Source organism: Suricata suricatta, chromosome 9, assembly GCF_006229205.1.
Source record: "Suricata suricatta isolate VVHF042 chromosome 9, meerkat_22Aug2017_6uvM2_HiC, whole genome shotgun sequence".
NCBI lineage: Eukaryota > Metazoa > Chordata > Mammalia > Carnivora > Herpestidae > Suricata > Suricata suricatta.
In genome coordinates, this window is record NC_043708.1 from 45,547,979 (window position 1) to 45,572,175 (window position 24,197).

General features: G+C 45.2%; 1 protein-coding gene across 1 annotated transcript in view; it reads left to right on the forward strand.

Annotated features, from left to right (window-relative positions):
- Position 1: 1 nt before the first annotated feature.
- The window catches only part of NID2 (nidogen 2), a gene marked incomplete at its 5' end in the record, with an annotated part of 63,383 nt that continues 39,187 nt past the window's right edge, over positions 2 to 24,197 (forward strand). The window contains 4 exons of the mRNA XM_029952187.1: positions 2 to 229; positions 831 to 1,139; positions 11,980 to 12,212; positions 16,589 to 17,322. Of these exons, the coding sequence (XP_029808047.1) occupies positions 2 to 229; positions 831 to 1,139; positions 11,980 to 12,212; positions 16,589 to 17,322 (1,504 nt within the window). The remainder of the gene's footprint in view (positions 230 to 830; positions 1,140 to 11,979; positions 12,213 to 16,588; positions 17,323 to 24,197) is intronic.

A 24,197-nucleotide genomic window follows, 5' to 3' on the forward strand; every position in this document is an offset into this window, starting at 1 on the left:
GGGGGATCGGGCGGCCCGGTGGCTGGCGCCGCGGGCGCTCCCGCCTCCGCCGCCGCTGCTGCTACTGCTGCTGCTGTCCCGGGCCGCGGCGCTGCACCCAGACGAGCTCTTCCCCTACGGGCGGTCGTGGGGGGACCAGCTCCTGCAGGAGGGCGACGACGAAAGCTCAGCCGCGGTGAAGCTGGCCACTCCCCTGCGCTTCTACGAAGCTCGGTTCAGCTACCTCTACGTAAGTTTAGCCCCCTTTTGGTGTGGGAGCCCGCACATTTCTCGCAGCTTCTTCCAGGGGTCCGTGTAGTGTGGCTCTCACCGAACCCTTGCCTTCCGAGGGGAGGAAATAGCCCGCTGTCCCGGAGCGCCCCTGGGGTGGGACCTGGCTTTGCAGCGATGCTGCTGTCTGCCTTGCTTTTCTTTACCTCGAAAGGAAGAGCCAGAATTCAGCCTCACAAATTCGCAGCCACATAGCGTCCCAGGCAGGAAAGGAGGTGGGGATGCTGGGGCGGCCAGAGGGGGTTCCAGGAAGGACCTCGAGAAGGCGGTGCGCGTCTGCAGAGCTGCTGTGTTCCCTCCTCGGACCCAGAGGCTTACTCCAGCGGGGTGCGGGAAGTGAGAAGAAGGTTTTAGGGCCCCTGGACCTATCGCACCGCGCTGCGGGGTAGCGGGGGCGGGCGGGACTGCGGCTAAAGTTCTGAATCAAGGGATCAAGCCCTTGCCGGTTCCTTTCCCTCCATGTGGAGCAGGGTGGACGCACACATTTGGACCTTTGGTGGCCGCTTGTGGGCCTCCTGCCGCGTACGCGACCGTCACCTTTTGTCCCCCTCCTCCCACAGGTGGGCACCAACGGTATCATCTCCACTCAGGACTTCCCTAGGGAAACGCAGTACGTGGACGATGATTTCCCCACAGACTTCCCGGCCATTGCTCCCTTCCTGGCAGACATCGACACGAGCAAGGGCAGGGGCCAGGTCCTGTACCGAGAGGACACGTCCCGGCCGGTGCTGGACCTGGCTGCCCGCTACGTGCGATCAGGCTTCCCGCGCACCGCGGCGCACTTCACCCCCACCCATGCCTTCTTGGCCACCTGGAAGCAGGTGGGCGCCTACGAGGAGACCACGCGCCGGGCGCCGCCCTCGGAGGAGGTAACTGACCAGGGGTGCTGGGCCTCTGGGCCAGCGGAGGGGTGGGTTTGAACTCCGGGCTGGAACTCAGGGACTGGCTTGGAGTTTCGTCCGAGTCCCCGCTCATGCTGAACCCGGTGAATCTTGTGGTGGGACTTGGCCTGAAGTGGCTTGGAAGTGAAGAAGGCTGTTTTCTTTATAAGGCATCTGAGGCCCCGAGAGGTGGCTGCAGAATTCTAGCAAAGGGTAGGAGGGCCCCAGTGCCGATGTGGAAGGCCCTCTGAACACAAGGCGGTTCGCTGTTTGGTGGTTTATTTTTAGAGTCACCTCTAAGTATATAAGCACTATTTCTAATTATATGTTCACTGAAGGAAAAACATCAGCAAATACAGGCAATTTAAAAAAGAACAACCGCTCATTTTCCTACCACTCACAGATAATCACTGTTAAACATTTTCATTTATATCTTCCGGAGGATTTTTTCCCCCCTATTAATATCTGTACTTCTCTGTGACTGTCTATTAACAATAATGGGTTCACACTGCACATACTGCTTTGTAGACTATTTTTTCCACTAAATAGTATATTGTCAATACATTTCATTGTCACAGAATATATTTCTCTAACATTTATATCTGATATTATATATATTATACTATATTATTCATATAATATCTGAATAATATTCCATGCAGTGAATTGATGACTGTGTTCAGTGGTCATTAAGATTATTTCCAATTTTTCATCATTATAAATAATGTCCTTGCTAGATAGTCTAGGAAGTGGAATTGGTGGGCAAGAGAGAATACACTTTTTCTTTTTCTTTATCTTTACTTACTTACTTATTTTAAAGTTTATTTTTTTTAATGTTTATTTATTTTTGAGAGAGTGAGAGACAGAGTGTGAGCAGGGGAGGGGTGGAAAGAGAGGGAGACACAGAATCTCAAGCAGACTCCAGGCTCTGAGATGTCAACACAGAGCCTGACATGGGGCTTGAATTCACAGATGGTGAGATCATGACCTGAGCTGAAGTCAGTCGCTCCAACGACTGAGCCACTCAGGTGCCCCTATTTATTTATCTTTGAAAGAGAGAGTGTGTGGGTCAGAGAAAGAGGGAGAGAGAGAATCCCAGGCAGTCTCCATGCTGCCGGCGCAAAGCCCAAGGTGGGGCTTGAACCCACAAATCGTAAGATCATGACCTGAGTTGAAATCAAGAGTTGGACCCTTGGGGCGCCAGTGTGGCTCAGTTGGTTAAGCGTCTGCCTTCGGTTCAGGTCATGATCTCATGGTTCATGGGTTTGAACCCCGCATCAAAGTCTGTGCTGACAGCTAGCTCAGAGCCTGGAGCCTGCTTCGGATTCTGTATCTTTCTCTCTCTCTCTGACCTTCCCCTGCTCGCACTGTCTCTCTCTGTCTCTCAAAAATAAATAAAAAACATTTTAAAAAAAGGAAGAATTGGGCCCTTAACCAATGGAGCCACACAGGCACCCCTATTTATTTTTTTTAAGTTTACTTAGAGAGTGTGAGTGTGTGTGTGTGTGTGTGTGCGCGCACACACGTGCATGTGCAAGCGTGCATGTGTGCACAAGCTGAGGAGGGACAGAGAGCATGAGAGAGAGAATCCTAAGCAGGCTCTGTGCTGTCAGCGCAGAGCCCCACACAGGGCTCCATCCCAGGAACCGCGAGATCATGACCTGAGTGAAATCAAGAGTCTGATGCTCAACCAACTGAGCCACCCAAGTGCCCTGAGAATATACTTTTCATCAGGTTCTTGATAGCTTTTGCCAAATTGCTCTGCAGATATCAGTTTACATGCTCCCTGGTTTATAGGGGACTGTCCTCCATTTGTTTTACTGAGCAAGTAAAACAACCCAAGGTCTCCATTTTTAGGCTTGGCAGCAACATTAAAATACTACAAATGGACTTCAGGTGGGATCAGGGTAGCTTGGCAAATGGTGAACTGTCTCATTCTTAGAATAGGTAAGGGCTCCTGTGAAATTAGACCTGAATCTAAAATGTCATACTTGAAGGGCTGAAAGTCTTATGATTTATCTCTCTTGTAACTCATCATTGTGTGTCTTAGCTATAGAATGATGGCACATTTCCTCCCTGAAAGATCAAGTAGCTTTTCCACACTCCCCGAGTAGTTCAGGATGGTGGCTATTCTTGTTTTGTGTTCTGTAAGAGCAATATTCCCAGAAGGCTATTCTAAGAAGATCCAGAAAAAAATATTTGAGTTTATGATTTTTTTGACATTTATTTTTTGGTCAGGCAACATTTAGTTTTATTCATTGAGTAATTTTTTTTGACAGATGTGGGTTTGACATTTCAATTATTCAATTCAACAGAATACATTCAATTCAAACAAATATATTGAGCACTTTCTTAGTGCAGGGCATTGGGCTAGGTGGAGGGTTGGAGAAAGATGAATAAGATAAGGCTTCCCATCGTTATGTTGCATTCATTCATTCACTCATCCGTTTATTTTTGTGTATAAGTTTAAAAAACTTACAATTAAATATAACACACCTATAATAAGAAGCTTAGAAAATAAGAAAACAAATATTATTCACAATTTCACTAACCAGGAGTTACCACTGCTAATACTTTATTGTGTTTTCTTCCAGTCTCGTTTTGTAAACATATGTCTTATATGTGGAGGATATGTATGTGTGTGTATAACTAATTTATACGTAAATATATTTAAAATTTATTCATACAACAAATTGTTTTTGTACACCTACTCTATTTCAGAACTGGTGTAGATACAGTGTAAGGAAATACTCTTTATCCCCAAGGACCTTATAGTTTAGTGGGGACATTGATTATGTTCAATATAATATGATAAGTGTAATAGCATTGTCACTTAAAATTTTTTTAACATTTATTTATTTTAGAGAGAGAGAGAGAGATACAGAGCATGAGCGGGGTAGGGACAGGAGCAGAGAGAGAGACGCAGAATGTGAAGCAGGCTCTAGGCTCTGAGCTGTCAGCATAGAGCCTGAGGCAGGGCGCGAACACACAAGTGATGAGATCATGACCTGAGCCAAAGTCAGACACTTAACTGACTGAGCCACCCAGGTGCCCCTTATCTTCATTTAAGAAGACTAACTTTGACCCTTCCTAGTTAGGGGACTCAATCTGGGAAAGTGGGATTTAAAAAAAAATTTTTTTTACGTGTTCTTATTTATTTTTGAGAGAGAGAGAGAGAGAGAGAGAAAGACAGAGTGTTAGTGAGCCCAGGAGGGACAGAGAGAGAGGGAGACACAGAATCTGAAGCAGGCTCCAGGCTCCTAGCTGTCAGCACAGAGCCCGACATGGGGCTCAAACTCACAAGCGGTGAGATCATGGCCTGAGCCAAAGTTGACTGCTTAACTTATTGAGCCACTCAGGAGCCACTCAATTTGGGAAGGTTTTAATGAGGAAGTAGTTTTGAATCCTGAGCTTAGTGAAACTGTCGCAGAAGAAATAGCATGTGACATATCACCCATGTGCTGTAGAGTATAATGTGTTTTGGGCATTGCGTGTGGTGCATTATTACTGAAAAGGAAGGGGTGTTGGGCATGAGGATGGAAAGGCCATGGCGGTGGGGGTGGGGGGACATTTCATGTCTGCTTGGAGTTTGGACTTGGCAGTCGGAAGGATTTTGAAGGACTTAAGCAGGGGATTGAACTTTTTTTCCCTTAAAGTTCTTTTTATCTGTATTGAGAAGGTAAGGGCTCAAAAGAATATACTAAAACAATTACTTTATATGTTGTTTATTCAAGCTATCTAGTTAATTCTTAAAACAATTATTTTATCATACTGTATTCCCACAACAATCCCACAAGATAAGTACAAGAATCATGTTTGAACTTCACAGATAATGGCAAATAGAAGATAATGCAGTCACCCAGAATTCTCCTCGTGAGGCAAAGGCAGGCTTAGAGTCTACGTTTCTTGATTCTTAGTTTTTTTATTGCCTTTGTTTTTAAGTAATCTCTACATCCAGTGGGGGTTTGAACTCACGACCCTGAGATCAAGAGTCGAATGCTCTACTGACTGAGCCAGCCAGGTGCCCCAGTTTTTGTTTTTTTTTTATTGTTGCTTTTAACTCAGATTTTTCATTTTTCATGCAAGACCCATTTCCTTGACTCGAGTGATGTTGGTGGACACAGTAATAATTGTGCTTTTTCCACAGACTTCCAATAAATAAGGCTTGGTGTGATCTTAGTACCAAAAGAATGCTTGGAATCAAATTTCATTCAAGGGAAGAATGAACTTGCAATGAAATTGGCTGCAAAGGATGCTATTGATGCTGTATTACTTCTGAATTAATATTCCAATGCTCTGAAGAGAATTTAGCTGCTGTCTTACTTCTGTCTTACTTTTCAATAGAATAAAGACAGATGAAGTTGAGCTGAGTGAGAGGAATCAGAGAGATGAACAGTTACACAGAAGTGCTGGGTTGGTGAAATCACACTAGAGTTTTACGATTCCATTTTTATCAGCGCTCATTTGAACCAAAAATTATAATACAGAGAAGGTGAATTTGTTCATTATTTTTTTAGTTTCATCTGTAGCTGAGGAATACTGCTCTCTCACCCAGCTTTTGCGTGGTTGTCAAGACAATAACAATATAAAAACAATTTGAAGGAAGATGTGGATTATGAAAGGTTATCCATTGACTTTGGAAGTAATGAACTCAGCCTCATTCTTAGTTTCCTAACCTGTAAAATGGGGGAGGGGGGGGCAGTGCCTACCTTACAGAATTGTGAGAATTAACTAATGTGTCATTTTTAAACATATTTTTAAATTTTATTTACTTATTTTGACAGAGAGAGAGAGAAAGCACATGCGCATGCACGCACACATGCGTGCACGTGAGTGAGCGGGGGAGGGGCAGAGAGAGAGACATAAAATACTACCAGGATCAGTGCAGATCATGACACAGGACTTGATCCCATGACTGTGAGGTCATTACCTGATCGAAATCAAGAGTTGTTCACTCACCTGACTGAACCCTCCCCCGCAGCGGGGTGCCCCTAACTAATGTGGCATATTTAAGTAGGATGACATTTTTAAGTAGTCCTTGTATTCCTTTAGACCTAGTGGGTGTGGATACTCAGCCCATCCGTGTGCCTTTGTGTTGTCCTGATAGGACCAGAACTAGTTTTGTAATTTCTCTAACGTGTAAGGGCATTGTGACGTAAGCTCTTTGCATAAGGCTTCTTTAAATACTAGTTTTCTGAACTGCAACTTTTGTCTGGTCTCTTGTGGGTGGGAAGGACAAGAAGATTTGTAGATTCTATCTCTCTTTTACTTTTCTAGTTAAAATCATTCTCCAGACATCACCATATGCTCAGTTGGCTTCGGTATTTGTTTCATTTTGAGAGGAGATAAGGGTTCTGTTTGGAGAAAGGATGTTTTTTCAGTTACCCACAGTGAAGGTTCTTCTGAATACTTTAAAGAGCCCTGTGATTTGAGTTCTTACTTTAATAGTTCTCTGGAGATAGATTTTGGCAAGTAGTAATCTGCCTTGCTTAAAGTGCTGTGTGAGTTCTCTGTGACTTCCCTAAACCTTGACACGCTAACCTGATGTCACAGAGTTGCTGGAAACTTGAAGATATCAGAGGAATGGCATCTTTACCATTTAAAACAATTTCAGCTGTTGCTCTTTCTTTCCTTGGACATGATATAGCAGGAAGGGTACAGTGTGATTGCAACTAAAAAAAATAGTGTTATCAGTTCAGGTAATCTGAGATTCCTCTTACGTACCTCCAACGGCAAAGAAGTCACAGTATTGACTTTCCGAGAACTTGTTGATGGATGTAAAGATGACTAGTGTTTACTTTAGCTGTGGTTTTGGGGGGCAGGAGGTATTGTTTTATCATTGTGTGAGTGATAGGTCTTAACAGAGAACGGGGTCACGCAGATCTTTGTGATATAGGGGATGTTCTGTTGACCTGGAATTTAAGTTGATATGGAAGCACCGGAAGAATGGATCTTGAGAATAAGGCAGCAGGAGCAACTGTTCCCAGCAGAGAAATGGATGAGGGGAGTTAACGGGCAGTTGCACAAGATGAGCAGGAGGTTGTGCGTCGGAGGCCTCAACATGGGGACTGAGGTGTGTGGACTTGTATCACAGGATGATTGTCGTTGATGAAAGGGGTGGGTCCATGGAGAAAATGAGAGGTAAAAGCAGGACTTTGTTGTAGCTTGTTGATTTCTGGAGCTGAAATGCAGAAGAGGAGAAGTCTGAGGTTTTATCTGAAATAGTTTAACCTGAGTCTAAGATATAGTTATGATGATGTACTAAACAGAGACACATATGGAAATTGGGTAATGAAATGCTGAAGGTTTGCGGAAGACTAAGAGTCAGGAAGGATGTCACATTAGAGACTAGAGATTTTATCTATGAATTTGGGGCAGGATCTGCAGGATTTACGGCATAAAAATGAATGAGGGGAAATCTTGCATGTGACAGTGATGGATAGGTTTTGGGAGACAGAGAAATCTATTAAACAGAGGACGTTAGTGCTCCCACCAAACACTGCAGACCAGAAGTCAGTGCTGCCACCGCTGTAGAGAACATGTGACCTAAGGAAGACAGGAAAGAGAACTTGATGACGCTTGTAGGGAGTTATCCTACTTATTAATTTTTTTTAATTTGTCAGTAATTTTATTTTTTTTTATTTTTATTTTATTATTTTTTTAATATAACACAATTTATTTTTTAACATATGCAGTTATTTTCCATCATTTACAATACAGTAGTTACAATGATACTCCAAACAGAAAAGCAAAGTAACCTACTTACTAATTTTTATTGTATTTTTTGATTTTTTGTAAGTTTTTATTTATTTATTTTAATGTTTATTTAATTTTGAGAGAGAGAGGCAGAATGTGAGCAGGGGAGGGAGCAAAGAGAGAGGGAAACATGGAATCCAAAGCAGGCTCCAGGCTCCGAGCTATCAGTAGAGTCGGACACGGGGCTTGGACTTACAAACCATGAGATGATAACCTGAGCTGAAGTCAGACGCTCGACCAACTGAGCCACCCAGGCACCCTGAGTTTTTATTTATTTAATTTTGAGAGAGAGCAGGGGAGGGGCAAAGAGAGAGAGGAACAGAGAGACTCCTAAGCAGGCTCCACGCTGTCAGCGCAGCGTCCAAGGCAGGGCTTGAACCCACAAACCGTGGGATCATGACCTGAGCCAAAACCCAAGAGTCAGATGCTTAACCCTGACTGAGCCACCCCGGTACCCCTTTCACTGTAATTTTTGTAGGCCACTATAGGCAAACTTGTTTGGGACAAGGCTGGCTGGCACTGTTCTGGTTTTTTGCCAGATGGCTGAAATCCATTAAATGGATTGCAAACTCAGAAGCTTGGAGAGGGGCATGTTTTATATCCACCAGAGTGGCTCTGCCGAGCGTCAAGTCAACACTGATTGGTGTTGTCCCATACCTGCAAGGCAGTCAGACCCTGCCTGGTTTCTGCCGAGGACTCTGGCTTGTCTCTCTCTCTGATAACAGGAGGGCAGAAACCTGGAAGCAAGGCAGCCGCTGGTCCTCATCCACTCTGTGCTGCCCCTCTTCCCATAGAGGCCCCTCTCTCCTCCCTGGGATCCTGAGGAATTTGGGAACTGGTGACCCTTTTGTGGGGGTTGGTAGCCCATCTGAGGGTTTATCTTGAGAGACAGAGCATGCGGGACTCCTGCAAAGGCACTCGTCTCCAGGAATGTGAAGGCCTTTCCTGTCTGGCAGCTGGTCGAGGGGTGCTTTGGGAGGAGGACCCCTTCAGGACTTCATGAGGTGTGCTCTTCAGCAATTAGATGTAGAATTTTGCGGAACCGAGACAGAGAACTTTCAAAGTGATCATTTGGTGTGTGGGTGGCTTTTAAACTGCCAACCTCTGTTGGCCTTTACTCTGGGATCATAAATTCTATCTCACATCCTCCTATTTGCCTGTTGCAGTGGAGACAAGTACAAGAAATAAGCGCTTGTCACCTGTCTAATAAGTGCTTGGCTCAAGGATGGCACATAAAAGGCACTGAATAAATTTTCATTGGAGTACATTTATTGACTGACTGAAAGAATGAATAAAATAAAGTGCTAAATTCCCAGGCCCTGCAGTAAAAGTCAGACACTCCTCTTCACAGCTCTGTTTACTTTCTCCCCCGCTCCTTCCCCCATTCCCTTCAGTTCCCTCACAGTCTGTGGGACTCCCGCTCCTCCTTATCTTGCAAAATGTCTCTAAACTTAGAACCAGGAGTCTTCCGTTCTCACAGTGGCTGTAGGTAATCAATGCCAGGAGCTTTTTGAAAGCTGAGATGACTACAGCGGGTCCTTTCTCCTTCCTCGAGGACTTTTCTTTCCCTGGCTGAACTTTGCTGATTCTGACAAATGGGGTACTCTGAAATTATGGACGCCACATTAATCGAAGATGTAGAATATATTGTGTATAGGTATGATGGCTTTGTTGACATTTGGCAGCAGTTCTGGTTTCCTAGCTTTGAGACATTCTAGAAAGCATCCCTGGCCTTTTGTTTTTGGAAGAGTCAAGCTTTGCTAATGAAATAATCCACAACTACAAAAATAACAAATACACCAGTGTCCCTGCCCCGCTCCACCTCTGCCATCTTTAAGTGTGTGAGCTTAAAGAAAGAAAGCAGGGCTGCCTGGCTGGCTCAGTCAGTAGAGAATGTGACTCTTGATCTCAGGGTTGTAAGTTCGAGCCCCATGTTGGGTTACAGAGATTACTTAAAAATAAAATCTTCACAGGGGCACCTGGTTGGCTCGGTTGGTTAAGCATCTGACTCTGATTTTGGCTCAGGTCATAATCTCACAGTTCATGAGTTTAAGCCCTGTATCAGGCTCTGCACTAACAGTGTGGAGCCTTCTTGGGATTTTCTCTCTCTGTCTCTACCCCTAACCTTCCCCCCCCCCCAAATAAATAAATAAACTGAAAAAAATAAAATAAAAGCTTTTAACAAAAGGAAGCAAAGCAAAGTAAATTTTTCTGTTAGAGAACCAAAAGAAAGGTTGTGTGCTTTTTTTTTCCCCCTTAAAAAGCATTTTGACACCTAAGTTGGTTTGTCCTATAAACAAAGCCTCAAAACTACACTTTGAAATTAAGCTTGCAAAAGGAAGAGTAAACATTAGAAGAATCTGAGCCCCATATGGGGAAGGACCCAGGACAGAGTGAAGTACAGGACACTTTCCTCTTGTTCTCTCTTTTATTTAGTAAGATGTGATGTTCTTCTCTGTGTCTACTTTTATCTGTCTAGCAAGATGGAGAAATTATATTCCTTACCTGTAAATAAGAGTCACATTATTTAGGAAGTAGCGTTAATTATAAATACTTCCCAGTTCCCTACCAAATTATAAAAGGAGGGGAATTTAGTGAGAAGCCTTCTCAGAGTCCTACATATAACATCTTTTTAAGATAAGGAAGTACCACTAGCAGATCATCTGGGGTTGGGTGGAGATAGGCTTATGTAGGTAAAAGCAAAAAGTGTCTGGCTGAAAATACAAGAGTAAATTGAATTCTATAAAGACCTGGGTGTTGGGTGTATGGCTAATACAGTCTTTCACTCCGGTCTGTCTTGGCTCCTCCTGTGTTTATAACATTCACAGGCCGCCTCTGTGACGCCCTCCCAGCCCTACCCTCAGGTCTCACACAACCTCCTCTGGCCTCTACTACCTGCTCCAAGAATTCCTGAATTCCAGCCATGGCTGTTCCCTCTCTGAAATAGTGAAAACGTCCTGGGCAGACTCTTCCTTCCTTTGCTCCTTTGCTTCTTCAGCACCAAGCATAATGTCTAGTGCTTTGTAGGCACATAGTAGGCACTTGGCTTAATTAATGTGCAAGTGAATTAATAACGGAGTTTACAAACACATAAACAGCTAACTAGGTAAAATGAGGTGAATGCTAACCAGAAACACCCACAAACATGTTACAGATGGCCAGAGAACAGAAATAAATCTACAATATACCTCTGAAGGACAGCATTAGAATGTGAGGAAGGTTTCCAGGCACCGGGGAACATGAGCAAAAACACAGAAGCGCTAAAGTACACGACACAGCAGGGGAACGTTACATAGTCTGAGGAAGGCGCAGTGGATCCAAGCCTGGGGAGAGTTTAGGGCACTTACAGACCACCTTGAATGGTGTGCTGAGGAGGAGTGAGGGTGGCCTGGGGCCACAGGGCATGGACTCTGGAGCCGGCCGGCCTGCCATCACTACTAGCTCCCGGACCTCAGGCGGATCTGTTAGCCCTCAATCTTGTTTCCTGATCTGTGAGGTGAGGGTAGCCTAACTCGGGTGCTGGTGTGCAAAGGCAGATGAAAAGAGAAAGGAGAGCAAGTCTGTGAGAACAATTAAGCCTTTAGATCAGTCAGTGGTTAACACCATGACTGCCCATCGCAGGCATTCAATAAACAGGTGAATGCATGAATGAATGAACAGGTGAATGCATGAATGAATGAATGAACAGGTGAGTGCATGAATGAATGATCCACATGAGTGCCCAGGGCAGTGAACTAGGCCAGTAGCTGCGTGAATATAAAGGTTTCTTGCTCTTAGCTCTTGAAAAGGTTTGGATGAGAAAGAGTGTGAAACCTTAAAAGCATTATTTTTGTATCCTGTGTTTCTTACCTATGCACGTTTAAGTGTTTTTCTAAACAATAAAGAATTGTGATAATATAGCTTACAAAATTACAACTTAAGAGAGGAAACTGAAAAGAATATAACAATTTGGAAGAATCCTAAGAAGGGGACAAACTCTTTGTACTTTATGATTGATCCTTCATCTGCATTCTGTTTTGTTTTTCTTTTGTTTCTTTTATTAAGAATATTTCCTATTTTTTGTTTTTCATAGCGGAACACTTTCCAGGCAGTTTTGGCATCTGATGAGTCCAATACCTACGCCCTCTTTCTTTACCCTACCAATGGCCTTCAGTTCTTTGGAACCCGCCCCAAAGAATCTTACAATGTCCAGCTCGAGCTTCCTGCCCGCGTAGGCTTCTGCCGAGGGGAGGTCGATGACCTGAAGAGAGAGGGTCCCTACTTCAGCCTGACTACCACTGAACAGTCTGTGAAGAATCTCTACCAGTAAGTGACAGGGCATAAGCCCTTCCCTGTCTGATGGGGGGACCCTTTGGAGCTACCCAAACTCGAGTGGCCATCAGACCATTAAATAATATCTTGGTGATTTCTATGAGAGGCATCAGGTCAAAACCAGGAACTAGATTAGACCCTGAGGGAAGCAAATTCACCAAAATATAAAAGGCCCTTTCTTCTTCCTGCCCGATGGGGTATAGATACCGGAAACAGAACAGTGTGTATGTGTTTGCACAGCCACTGAGGCTTGCTATGGAAAACATTGCTCTTGGAGCCACATAAAAATATCCAGTAATATAACTGCCCAGACAGAATTTTCCAAGTTAATCATTTCACAGGAGGAGATGTTGTGATTTAGTCTTTTAGACAGATACATGCTGAAAGTCCAATCAAGGATGGTGTAATTTGGGGAAAGGGGAAAACCAAACACATTGGTAGCATTTTCGCGGTCTCAGGGTTTCTGTATGGCTTCATTAACTGAATCCAGACTGAGCGGTTGGTTTTCCATGAGGTCACCAGAACTGAGCGCGTTCCCGAGTCCCATCAGAGGCTTCCTCTTCCAGGGCAATAATCCACCCTTGAGCTGTGTGTCCGTCTGCATCAGCACTGTACCTGGGTCAGCCCCCGTTGATGTTGATTAATTGCAGGACTTGTAAAACATGTCTTTGCTTTTATTCCTTTCCCAAATACTGGGCTGGAGTCCAGGCAGAACACGTGGGTTTTGTACCCTCCCATTATGTTATTCCTGGGCGCTAGAGCCCCTTACACTTCTGCAGGAGATCTGCTCTACTCAGCTTCCAGAGAGCAGGCCCTACCACCAGATACGGTTACTTAGTGCTGACATGTTTTGCCAAACATTGTGTAAAACACTTTCCAGAAGTTGTCTTAGTGAAAACTCGCAAGATTCCTGGGAGGTAAGTTCTACTGTCTTCTCAATTTGATAAATGAGCTTAGGGAAGTTAAGTTACGACCTCGAAGTTACTAAGTGGCAAAGCCAAAATTCAAGCACACGTCTGGAGTCCCAAACGACTTCTGTTACGCTGAATCCTGGTGTGCTTTCCCAGTCTTAGGACCAACCTTGGACATCTTTAGGTCTCCGTCCAGGCTGCCTTTTAGTTCAGACGTGAGAAAACTTAGCTGTTCGCTTTCTCTCCTCTGGTTTCACCTTCCTCCTCTTCTCTGGAGGCCACAGGTTCTCTACTCCTCAGACATTATTAAGAGATCACAGTGGGCAAAGCACTTGAAACGCAAAGATGTTTGAGACACAGGCCCTGCCCACCAGCAGCCTGTCCTCTGGTAGAGCACACAGAAAATGGGTAGAATTTCAGAGCACTGGAATGAGTGTTAACGGTACTGGTGCGGGAGGCGGTGGGGGGCGCTCCCCCACCATGGTGATAAAGACTCCTTGGAACTAACACACACACGCAGATACACACAGACTTGCACACACACGCAGCACTCCCATTTACCTCCCTCCATGCCTGCCCTCATTTGTACCTTTGATGCTTCCTAGGAACCTCTGAATTGCTTGCTGAGAACAGAAGATATGGGACTGACGGGGATTTTTCTCTAGTATAACCCATACTTAATATAAAAAATAAAGCACAAACAATGCAGAATACTGTGAAATAAAAGCACAAATTACCCATTATCACTGTTTCAAGCGATAGCCAGTATTAGCAGTCATTCTAAGACTTAAGGGTTATGAAAAGACTTTTTAAAATCAAAATGTTTCTTTTGCTATACATGTGGCGTTTTCCCATTTATCAATGTCTTATGAGTATCATCAATCAGTAAGATACCTGTTTTATCACTTTAAGCCTGCAGAACGTTGCCTCATATTTATACTATACTATTAAGATAGTAACTTACTGATGAACTTGTTTTTTATTTTTCCTTTTAGAAATATCATTGCAGTAGACAGCATGACACACATTGCTCAGATTCTCATTTCTGCTAAAGATAACCTTCTTAAGTGTAGAATTACCGAGGAAGGGTAGATACAGTTTAACAGTTTGATGTACATCAACAAACTGCCATTCAGAAATACGCAGTTTCTATGCTCACCAATGGTATAGAACTGTGATGACAGTTTTCCAAATGACCTCAGATTTTAGGATACACTCAAATTGGTTACTTTCCCATCATGCACAATGACAAAAACCAGGATAGTGATTTATATTTCATTAGAAGGTTATTTTCTTTAGCTGTTTTCTGCCATAATTTGTATTTCCCTAGTCTTTGAGACTTTTATAGTTTTTCTGACTTCAAGAAGAAATTTCACAGCTGCAACACCTCTGATGCGATAATAAACTGAGTATCCTCAGATCTTCAGGGTTCTCTCTTCTTACTAAAGTGTTCCTTATTTGCTTGCCAGAAAAACACCAGCAGTATACATAGCATACTACACGAGAGATCACTATTTTGCTTTCTCTACTCCTCTTCCCTGAAGTAACCATCATAGCAGCAGCAGAAACAACAACCACAACACAGACACACACAGACACACAGACACATACAAGCTAGAAAGAGGGAGAGGGTAAAGTGGAGAGGGGAAGAGGGAGAAAGGGGCGCAAGGGATGCACATCCAAGGAGGGAAGGAGACATTCTTGAAATTGTACTGAAATTCTTATTGCTATGGAAATCCATGTGAACGTGATGACTTCCTACCCAAATGAGCAAGGGTTTTTTGTTCTTATAATGATTTGATTAATTCATTATCTTAGTTAACTCTTATACCTCACTGACCCCCATAATTTCTTTGATCAGAGGATGGACATTGAGGTTGGCATTTTGCACATACACCAGAGCCATACAGAAACCGGTGCATTCAAGCTAGCCAGACTCTTGTTTGTTCAAGTTTTTGTTGTTGTTTGTTTGTTTGTTTTTGGTTTTTTTAGAGATCTTTTATGTAGTTCTCTTTAGAATGTATCATTGACTAAAATAATGGATCCTTGGGACATTTAGAAAACTGAATGGGGTCCATGTTCTTTTTTAGTAAAGAAAACATGTGAGCTCTCTGGTTCCAGATGTTTTTGAACACCTGTCACCTAGAACCCACAGCATTTTGATTAAACTATTTTCTTTTTTCTTTAAGTTTATTTATTTATTTTGAGAGAGAGAGTGTGCACGTGCACATGCAGGTGAGGGACAGAGGAGAGGGAGAGAGAGAATCCCAAGCAGGCTCTGCTGAGCCTGGCATGGGACTTGATCCCACTAACTGTGAGTGAGATCATGACCTGAGCTGAAATTGAGAGTTGCACACTTAATGGACTGAGCCACCCAGGTGCCCCCAAAACTACTTTCTTATGTTCCCCTTAACTTTGTTCTGCATTTGTCCAACATTTTTTACACTTGGGCATTTATATTTCTTTGTGTTTTTTTACATTGACTCACAATTCTATGTGAATTAGTTTATTGACTAATCCATGTGATTAAACAGTGAAATGTCTGTAACATTCTGAAGACCAGTGATCATTCAGATGCTGATTGACTCTAGTATATTGGTCTCCTGACGTAATCTAGAAGTTTAGAGCATGGGCTTTGGTGTTAGCAGTGAATTCATGTCCAAGCTTTGCCAGTTATTAGTTGTATGACCTTAAGAAGATTGGTTAGCCTCTCTAAACTATTTTTGCCTCTGTAAAAATTGGGCGTAATGACTGCCCCTACCTTGTAGATTGTACTGAAGAACATTAAGCACTTGGTACATCGCTAACTCTCAAAAGTATGTAGAAGTCACTGTTGTTTTAAGTGTTTGGCAAAGATGTGTAAGCATTCATGTCCCCGAGTATGTTAAAAGTGGAAGAAGTATAAAGTACTCCTGAATTCTCTATTTGTTTTCAAATAGCAAGATTTTAGGTAAAACATGTGAATTTTAGAGATTTCTTTTTTTATGTTTATTTATTTTTGAGAGAGAGAGAATCTCAAGCAGGCTCTGTACTGTCAGCGGGGCTCAAACTCACAAACTGAGAGGTCATGCCCTGAGCCGACATCAAGAGTCAGAGGCCAAACTGACTGAGCCACGCGGGTGCCCCTTAGAGCAGATTTCTAAATTGATGGTCTAGCATTCTGAAAGCTAATGTTGAAAAAAAAGGTAGTTTACATCAAAATTCCAGTATAATCCTTTTAGTTATAACATAAGCCTGGTTTTATTTGGTTTAATACACTGGTGAAAACTCTCAATTTGATCTTAACAGTGCTTTGGTTTTAAAATAAATTGCTCTAGTATGGAATCAATTTGACAATAAATTATATGAAAAAAATTTTTAAATAAAAACAAAAAATAAATTAAAAACATAAATTGCTAACCTTCACAGGGTAAGGGGCGAATGGACAGTTTGGTCATGCACTGTTTCCCTTTTATTTAGACAAAGCAACCTGGGGGCCCCTGGAGTGTGGGCTTTCCACATCGGAAGCGCCCCCCGACTGGACAGTATCAGGTCAGCAACAGCTGGAGGAGACCTTGCCAAAGGCCGCTCCTCAGCGCCCCCGGAGCATTCCGTCAACCTCCCTGCGGTCCTGGAAAGTGACTACACTGAGGACAATTTGGATTATTACGGGGAGAATGAGGAGGAGGTCGAATACCCCCCAAGTGAACTAGAGGAAACCCTGAATGGCCACAGCAGCGTTGGTGGTTCCTTCCAATCGAAAGCTGAGTCAAGACCCTCAGGGGGTGGGAATTCTGGTCTGACCTCCACTTCACCGCATCTGACCGCTAGTAATTTGCCATTCTACCCGGGAACAGAATCTGCCCCCTTGAACCCTCAATCCCAAGAGGGGAGACCTCCATGGGGGATGGACACCCCAGATTTAAACAGCCACGTTGAGTCTTCTGAACAGTCAGGGACCAGAGGCCCGACTCCATCAGAGATAGAAGGAGAGTCACTGGATCCTTCCCAGGGAACCCTGCCTCCATACCCTGAAAACAAAAGCATCAACCCCTCCACGTTTGGAGGGGCACCACCGTCAGAAGTGGACGCTCCTCCAGCGCGCCCTGAAGGAAAGGTCATCCTACACTACCCCTCGCCCGCTCACAGTATCCCACTGGGTCGAGGGAGGCAAGTGTTAGGGGTGGAAGACGTCATCACTTCCAACACTGAAGGTAAGTGCGTGAGAAAACTGGGCACGGAGACTTCATTTTTAAAATACTGGTCTCGCACAGAGTTGTGATTTTTCCCTCCAGGGAGTTGGTGAAATGTTCAGCAAAATGAAGGTTGGAACTGACTTTTAAACCTACATTTTAGGAGATGGAGTATCTTTCTCTGCCAAATAAATCTTGGCAGGCAAAGTCTGTTGGAATCTCTTGACCATTAATAATGTTTTTTTTGGTTTTTTTGTTTTAAATGGGCCTCATGAAGCAAGTGGGAAAGAAGTAGGTGGTTCGTGCTGGCTATGCTGTCAGGTGTAATGAAGTATTTCAGCTTGAAAGCTCAGCAAAGGTGGGGCTCCTGGGTGGCTCAGTCAGTCGGTTAAGCATCTGACTTCTGCTCAGGTCATGATCTCGCAGTTCGTGAGTTCGGTCCTTATGTTGGGCTCTGTGCTGACAGCTCAGAGCCTGGAGCCTGCTTCAGATTCTGTGCATCCTTTTCTCTTTGTTCCTCCTCTGCTCATGATCTGTTTCTCTCTCTCTCTCTCTCTCTCTCTCTCTCAAACATAAACAAATATTTTTAAAGAAGTTCAGTAAAGGTAAAACATTCTGAGGCTTCATATATATTATAGTGTTGGAGGGGTGAAGGCTTTAGTTTTAAGTGGCTCGTTGCGCTGGTCAGACACACATTCCAGATTCCTGCTCTGTTATGGGACAGTGCTTGTCCTCCCCTTAGTTAGAGACGCACCGGTGGTGTGTGGGAGGGGAGACCCATAGGGAAAGAAAGTTGCTAACCACCTGTGCCCTGTCCTTTCTGGTTCATGGCTGTGCAGCTGTGGTATTTGCCTCCCTAGAGTCTTGTCCTGATTTCATGACTCACTGACTAGGGTGAGGGGCCAGGAAAGAAATGCCAAGAGGAGGCAGCAGTTAATTAATACAGACATGGAGTCATGTCGCCTTCTTTTCCAACTCGAGTCTTGTCACATCAGCTCTTCCTTCCCAGTCAGGGATGGACGCACTGAGCGGGAAAGCGAGCACAAATCCATTCCACTTCTTCCAAGGATTGCTCATCTGACCTCTAGTGGGGGGTGAGAGGCCAGAGGTGAAAGCACTCTTCAGGACCTCTGCCCTCACCCCCCACCCCACCTTTTCTGTTTCCCATTCCTTTTGTTGTAAAAACATGTTGACCTAGCCGAGGGCCTTCTGGGTTCTTCTGCGGTGGCAGCCATCTTGAAGAACATGCTTGAAGAAGTGCTTACTTTAGGAGGAAAGAAACTATTTTGTGATGAAAGTGGCGTTGTGCAACGATTAGCGGGAGAACACTGGTGTCGGACTTAGGTTTGGGTTCTTGCAGCTCACTTGGGTGCTCACTTGCTGGCGACTGAGGCAACGCATGAAACCCTCAAGCCTCTGATTTCTCCTGTTTGCTGAGGGGACCATAGGAGATAACAAAGTTCTCAGTGTCTGCACTACTTGACCCTTAATAAATGGTGGCTGCTTTGACTAATTATGGGAGATTTAAGGCAGTAGGAGTGAGGTGGGGCGGGGGGTGGCTAGAGGTTTGACAGGGGCTTGTTAAATCACTGTGCCTTAATTTGTGCCTAAGGGGCACTCTTCTGTCAAATCGAGGATATGAATTTTATTGGAAGCCTTTTCAGTGAAAATTACACATATCTATAGAAAGTTTAAAGCCAAGTATCAAAGATTTTTAGCAAAGGGAATTTGGAGGTAAAGATGCAATCCTTTTCACGTGTGATTTCCTGCCCTGGGAAGAGGTTGGAATATTAAAAAGCTGATCTGTGGAGTGATTGACTAAAGGGTTAAGAAGAAAGGGGCTGCACAGCCTGCTTCGAGCTGTGAGAGGTTGAGCTCACTGGAGTGAGGGGAGGAGGCTTAAGGAATACAGAGAACAGAGGCGGCAGCCATAATCCTTGTGGGGCATGGACTGTGGTATTTAGCAGCTGCTGGAGGGCGTCTACTCCCGACGTCTTAGAAATGGCAAAATGCATATGAAAAAGCTGGTTAGTACACTGAGACATTAAAAAAATATCTAACTAGAAATTTTTGTACTGTGAAGAAAAAAAAATCAGCAACTGCATATTAGCACAGAGGGGAGACTTTAAAACTTGAGCGCAGAGAGGGGAAAATTAGTGAGCTTGTGTTTTTACCTCAGGCTTTAGGAAGACTGTGTGGATTATAAAACCATGCAATTATTAGGTCCTTTTTTTTCCCCCAAATGAAACACTGGTGCCCTAGAGGTCCATCCAGTAGAAGTGGACTTCTTCTGTGATAGCTGGTGGAGAGGGGCAGCGACTCACACGGAACATTGCCAACAAATGTCCAGCCGTGAGCCACCTGCCTGGCTGTTTCTACTGATGGAGTGGGTGGGGGAGCACGGATTTGGGTGTTGGGTGACTTGTGCTCGATTCCCAGCTCTGCCTTGTGGTCTGGGGTGAGACATATCCTCTGACCCTCCTTTTCCTCAGCTGTAAAATGGAGAAAATGTAAACTGTGTGGGGTAGCTGTGAGGATTAGAATTGAGTATGGCAAGCACTATGCCCAATGCATTTTAATCTCCCCTTTAAACTTACAAGTCATGTTGCCAAACCAAACTCCTAAGTTAGGATTTCGTTAAAGAATCCCCAAATATCTTTCCTTCTCTTTTCAAAATTTTTTTTCCCTTAGGGACTCTTTTTATAGACTTATCTTCCTGTTGAGAAATCTAGAGTCTTTTCAGAACATGTGTACATCACTCAAGAATGTCCCAATCACACTTTATTTTTTTTAATTTATTCATTTTGAGAGAGGGGGAGGGAGGGGCAGAAAGAGGAGAGAGAGGATCCCAAGCAGGCTCCCCACTATCAGCGCAGATCCTGACATGGGGCTCCCTCACGAACTGCAAGATCGTGACCTGAGGCAGAATCAAGTTGGATGCTTAACCCACTGAGTCATCTAGGCGCCCCCCAATCACACTCTAGTTCTGGCCTTAAGTGTAGTATTTGCTTTGTTCTGTTTTCATAGACCACAGAGCCAGCAATAAAATGGAAATGCGAGCAAGCATCTTCTATCTAAGGTGCCTTGTTTGTCCAGGGAGCTCCAGGAGCTTGTCGGCAGAGTAGAAAGTTACCTGAGCACCTGTCACGTGCCCTGCTCTGGCCGAGGCACTAGTGAGGGTGGCATTTATCGCATATGCCCTGGGACTCTAAGTGGGAACTTGCTTTAGTTTGTGCTGTCACGATCAGTCTTCAGAACTGCCGTGTGAGGTGGAGATACTGTCATTCTTACCATGTTACGGAGGAAGAAGCTGAAGCCTGGAAATACTGAGTGACTTGTCTGAGTAAGAGACCAGGAAGCCACAGGAAGGACTGGCACACGCTGTCAGGTGACACAGCCGAGGGCGGAACCATGCACCCCCACAGTCTGGGAAGTCTTTGTGAAGGAAGAGGGCCTTGAGCCAGACCATGGCGTCAGAGTCTGAGCTTAGAGAGGGAAACGGGGGAAACAGTCTGGTCAGAGGACTGACAAGTGAAAATGGAGAGGGAGAGAGTGGGGGTGGGGGAGAGGTAAGGACTGCAGCTGACGAGGACCAGGACTGGCTGTGTGTTGGGTGGCGGGCATGATGACTTGCGGAGCCCTTAGATACTCCTGAACCTGGTGGGGTGGTGCTGTGAGCACCTTCGTCTAACCTCAGTCTGTGTAATGAAACCTCAGCTGTTCACACTCCCCCGTGGGATCCTGGTGTTCCCACTTAGACGGCAGTCAAGCCGGGAAATCCCAGGGTGTCACAGGGATTTCCCTGTGGCTTCTGGTCCAGCCCTCCTTCTGGCTTTGGGAAAGGCTGCAGGAATGTGTTACTCATGCAGCTTCTGCCCCGGGCTGAATTAGAGCTGGCTCTGCCTCCCCCGCAGCCCTTGCAGATGAGAAGGCGTCTCTCCCAGGGACACGTCCAGGTTGCTGAGGGTCTGTGAACAGGAAGGCTTCCCTTACCTGGGGAGACACCTGCGTGGGAGAGCCTGCTGATGCCATGACAGCAGATGTAACTCACTGCCCATACAACTCCCCCCAACTCCTAATGACTGTATGCTCCGCCAGCATCACTGTACGCTACACACACACACACTCACACCCCAGGAGAAAACAAACTGACAATTAGAGGGAAAAGTATACCACTGTTTTTCTTTTTTAATTTTTTTAATGTTTATTTTTGAGAGAGAGAGAGCGAGAGAGAGACAGAGCTTGAGCAGGGGAGGGGTAGAGAGAGAGAGAGAGAGAGAGAGAGAGATACACACACAGAATCGAAAGCAGGCTCCAGGCTCTGAGCTATAAGCACAGAGTCCAACATGGGGCTCGAACTCACAAGCCGCGAGATCATGACCTAAGCCGAAGTCAGATGCTCAACTGACTGAGCCACCCAGGCGCCCCTGTACCACTGTTTTTCATTACAAAGTTGGATGTGGTTTTTCTTACTAGTCAATCATTCTACAAGGCAGGGAGACTTGGGAAGATCTTTCCTGCAGTGAAAATGTGGGTCCTTTTCTTGAGCAGTAAAAGCTGTTGAAATTAAAAAAAAAAAAAAAAAGTCAGTCCAGCCGCCCGGGGCAGCCCCCTGCGAAAGCCCTCATCTGTGCTGTTCCTACACTGCCTGGAGCTCCTCTTCCACCTTCCTGGTGGCTGCGCCAGAGCCCGTAAGTAAGGAGGGCAGGCCCCAGGCTGAAGATCAGGGCTTATGTGTTGCCGGCAGAATGAAGATTGAAGGGCAGATCAAATCTAGAGCAGAGAAGGTTTTCTTTCTTTCTTTTTTTTTTTTTCTAAGTAGGCTTCACGCTGAGCACGGAGCCTAGTGTGGGGCCTAGCGTGAGGCTTGAACTCTCCACCGTGAGATCAAGACCTGAGCTGAAATCAAGAGTCCATTGCTTAACCAACAGAGCCACACAGGCACCATTATTTTCAATTTTTTTTAAGAGAAGTTTTCCACTTTTGTGAAGAACTCCCAATGAAGACAAATCTCAGGAAATTTGGCAGGTGCCCTTCCTTCTTGTACATATCCCCACCCCGTTTTTCTTTCTATGAAGGATATGAGAAGAGTGAAAATGCATTAAAGGGGAAAAGAAATGAGAGAAAGTCCTCAGGTTAACAAAGCCTTTGTAAACTGAGCACCTTCAAATCTGGGTACCCTCTGCCCTCCTGCTGTGCCAGGCGCAAGCCAGCCGACTCCTCTTTAGACTCTCCGTGACAGGTGTGCCCAGGCAGAGTGGGTCCCAGGAGGGCCTGGAAGACAGCTGTGGGTAAATTCAGGAGAGAAGAAGCCATGGAAGAAAAATGATTTCTCCAAATGTGGGCTCTAGTCCGCCAGCATCTGATTCCCTGGGGCCCTTGTTTAAAATGCTGATTTCCACACCCCTCCACCATCTTCTGAACCGGAATTTTTTAAACTAGGTCCCCTGGTGATTCCAAAGTAGTGGAAAAAGCATGCAGTTTAGAGCCAGAAGATCATATCACCTCCATGGGCCTCAGTTTCTCATCTATAAAGAGAAAGTAATGCCTCTTCACCAGAATAGGAAGAAGTAGATGAAAATACATTCAAAACTCTGATGTAAAGAGGAATGATCACAGGAAAAGAAAACTGTCACTTGTTTTGGTACACGCTCATGGCGCAACTCATCCAGCTGGGGTTCAGACATCGATTCTACACCTTCAAGTGTTTCAGCACCTTTGGATGTACTTGCAGTTCCCATAGAAATTTGAGAAGGCGTGTTGGCTGAAAGTCTGGCTTTTCTTGCCGTGGATTGATAGTTGCCTGTGGGATCCTATTCCTAGGTCCAGTTCTGTCTCTTCATCAGGGAGGGGATTTGGCCTCTGGGCTGGTGGATCTGGGCTCGTGGATCTGGGTCCAAGGCCACAGTAAGCACCGAATCCTGCTGCTCAGCTGGCCAGGAATGAATATGAGGGCATTGCCTGAAACCCCACCACCCCCAGGAGCTGCTAACTGTCAGATGAAATTCATTAACTACATTAATGAGCATCCTTGAGCTCAGAAATGGAAAGTTTACAAATGGCCTGAAGGTCATCAGTGGGCACCAGGCCCACCTGGGGAGCGGCTCAGGCGCAGACCCGGGATGCACCCTGGAGTCTGACTTGGTGGGGCTAAGGTGTGCCCTGGGAATTGGCACTTTGAAGAGGCGTCCCTGGTGATTGTGAAGCAGTGGCTCCCCACGATCCATGGAGAAATGCAGCTCTCCTGAGTGGCTGAATGGTGCCCTCCGAGGGTATAAGTCCTGTTGGAGAGGGAGAGAGCCTCCCTGACGCCTCCCGGCTGTTGCTGGAATGGTTCCCTCACAAACCTGCTCTTCACAGTCCCCCTGCCTCAGGCAGTGGCAGCTCACCAAGATGTGAACGTCACTGTGGGCTTCTCTCTCTCCGCTCTGTCTCTGTCTTCTCTCTTTCCTTTCACCTTCTCTCCCTTTCTGCTCCCTTTCTGTGCTCCGTCCAACCCGTCAGCAAACCCTGTCAGCCCCATCTTCAACACACTCTCTCCACCAGATCTTCCAGCTGCTGGGGTATGGGGTACACACTCATTGGCTCATTCCTTAAGTATCGTAGGTCACTCTTCTTCTCAAGATGCCCTAGTGGCTCTCCTTCTTCTCAGACTACAGCCCAGCTCTTTCCTGAGACCTACGGGGCCCTGTGACAGCTGGCCAGTACCTCCCCAGCCTTCTCTCACTGCCCCGTTCCTCCCACATGCCCTTGCCTCCAGGCTTGTGCCCGGAGGTCACCTCCTCCCAAGGTTCTCCTTGATCCTGATGTTTAAAAGAGCCATTCCCAGCCCTCCTGGCCTTCCCTGACTTAAGATTCTGCACAGCTCTTAACAACAACCCCTGTACCAAATAAGT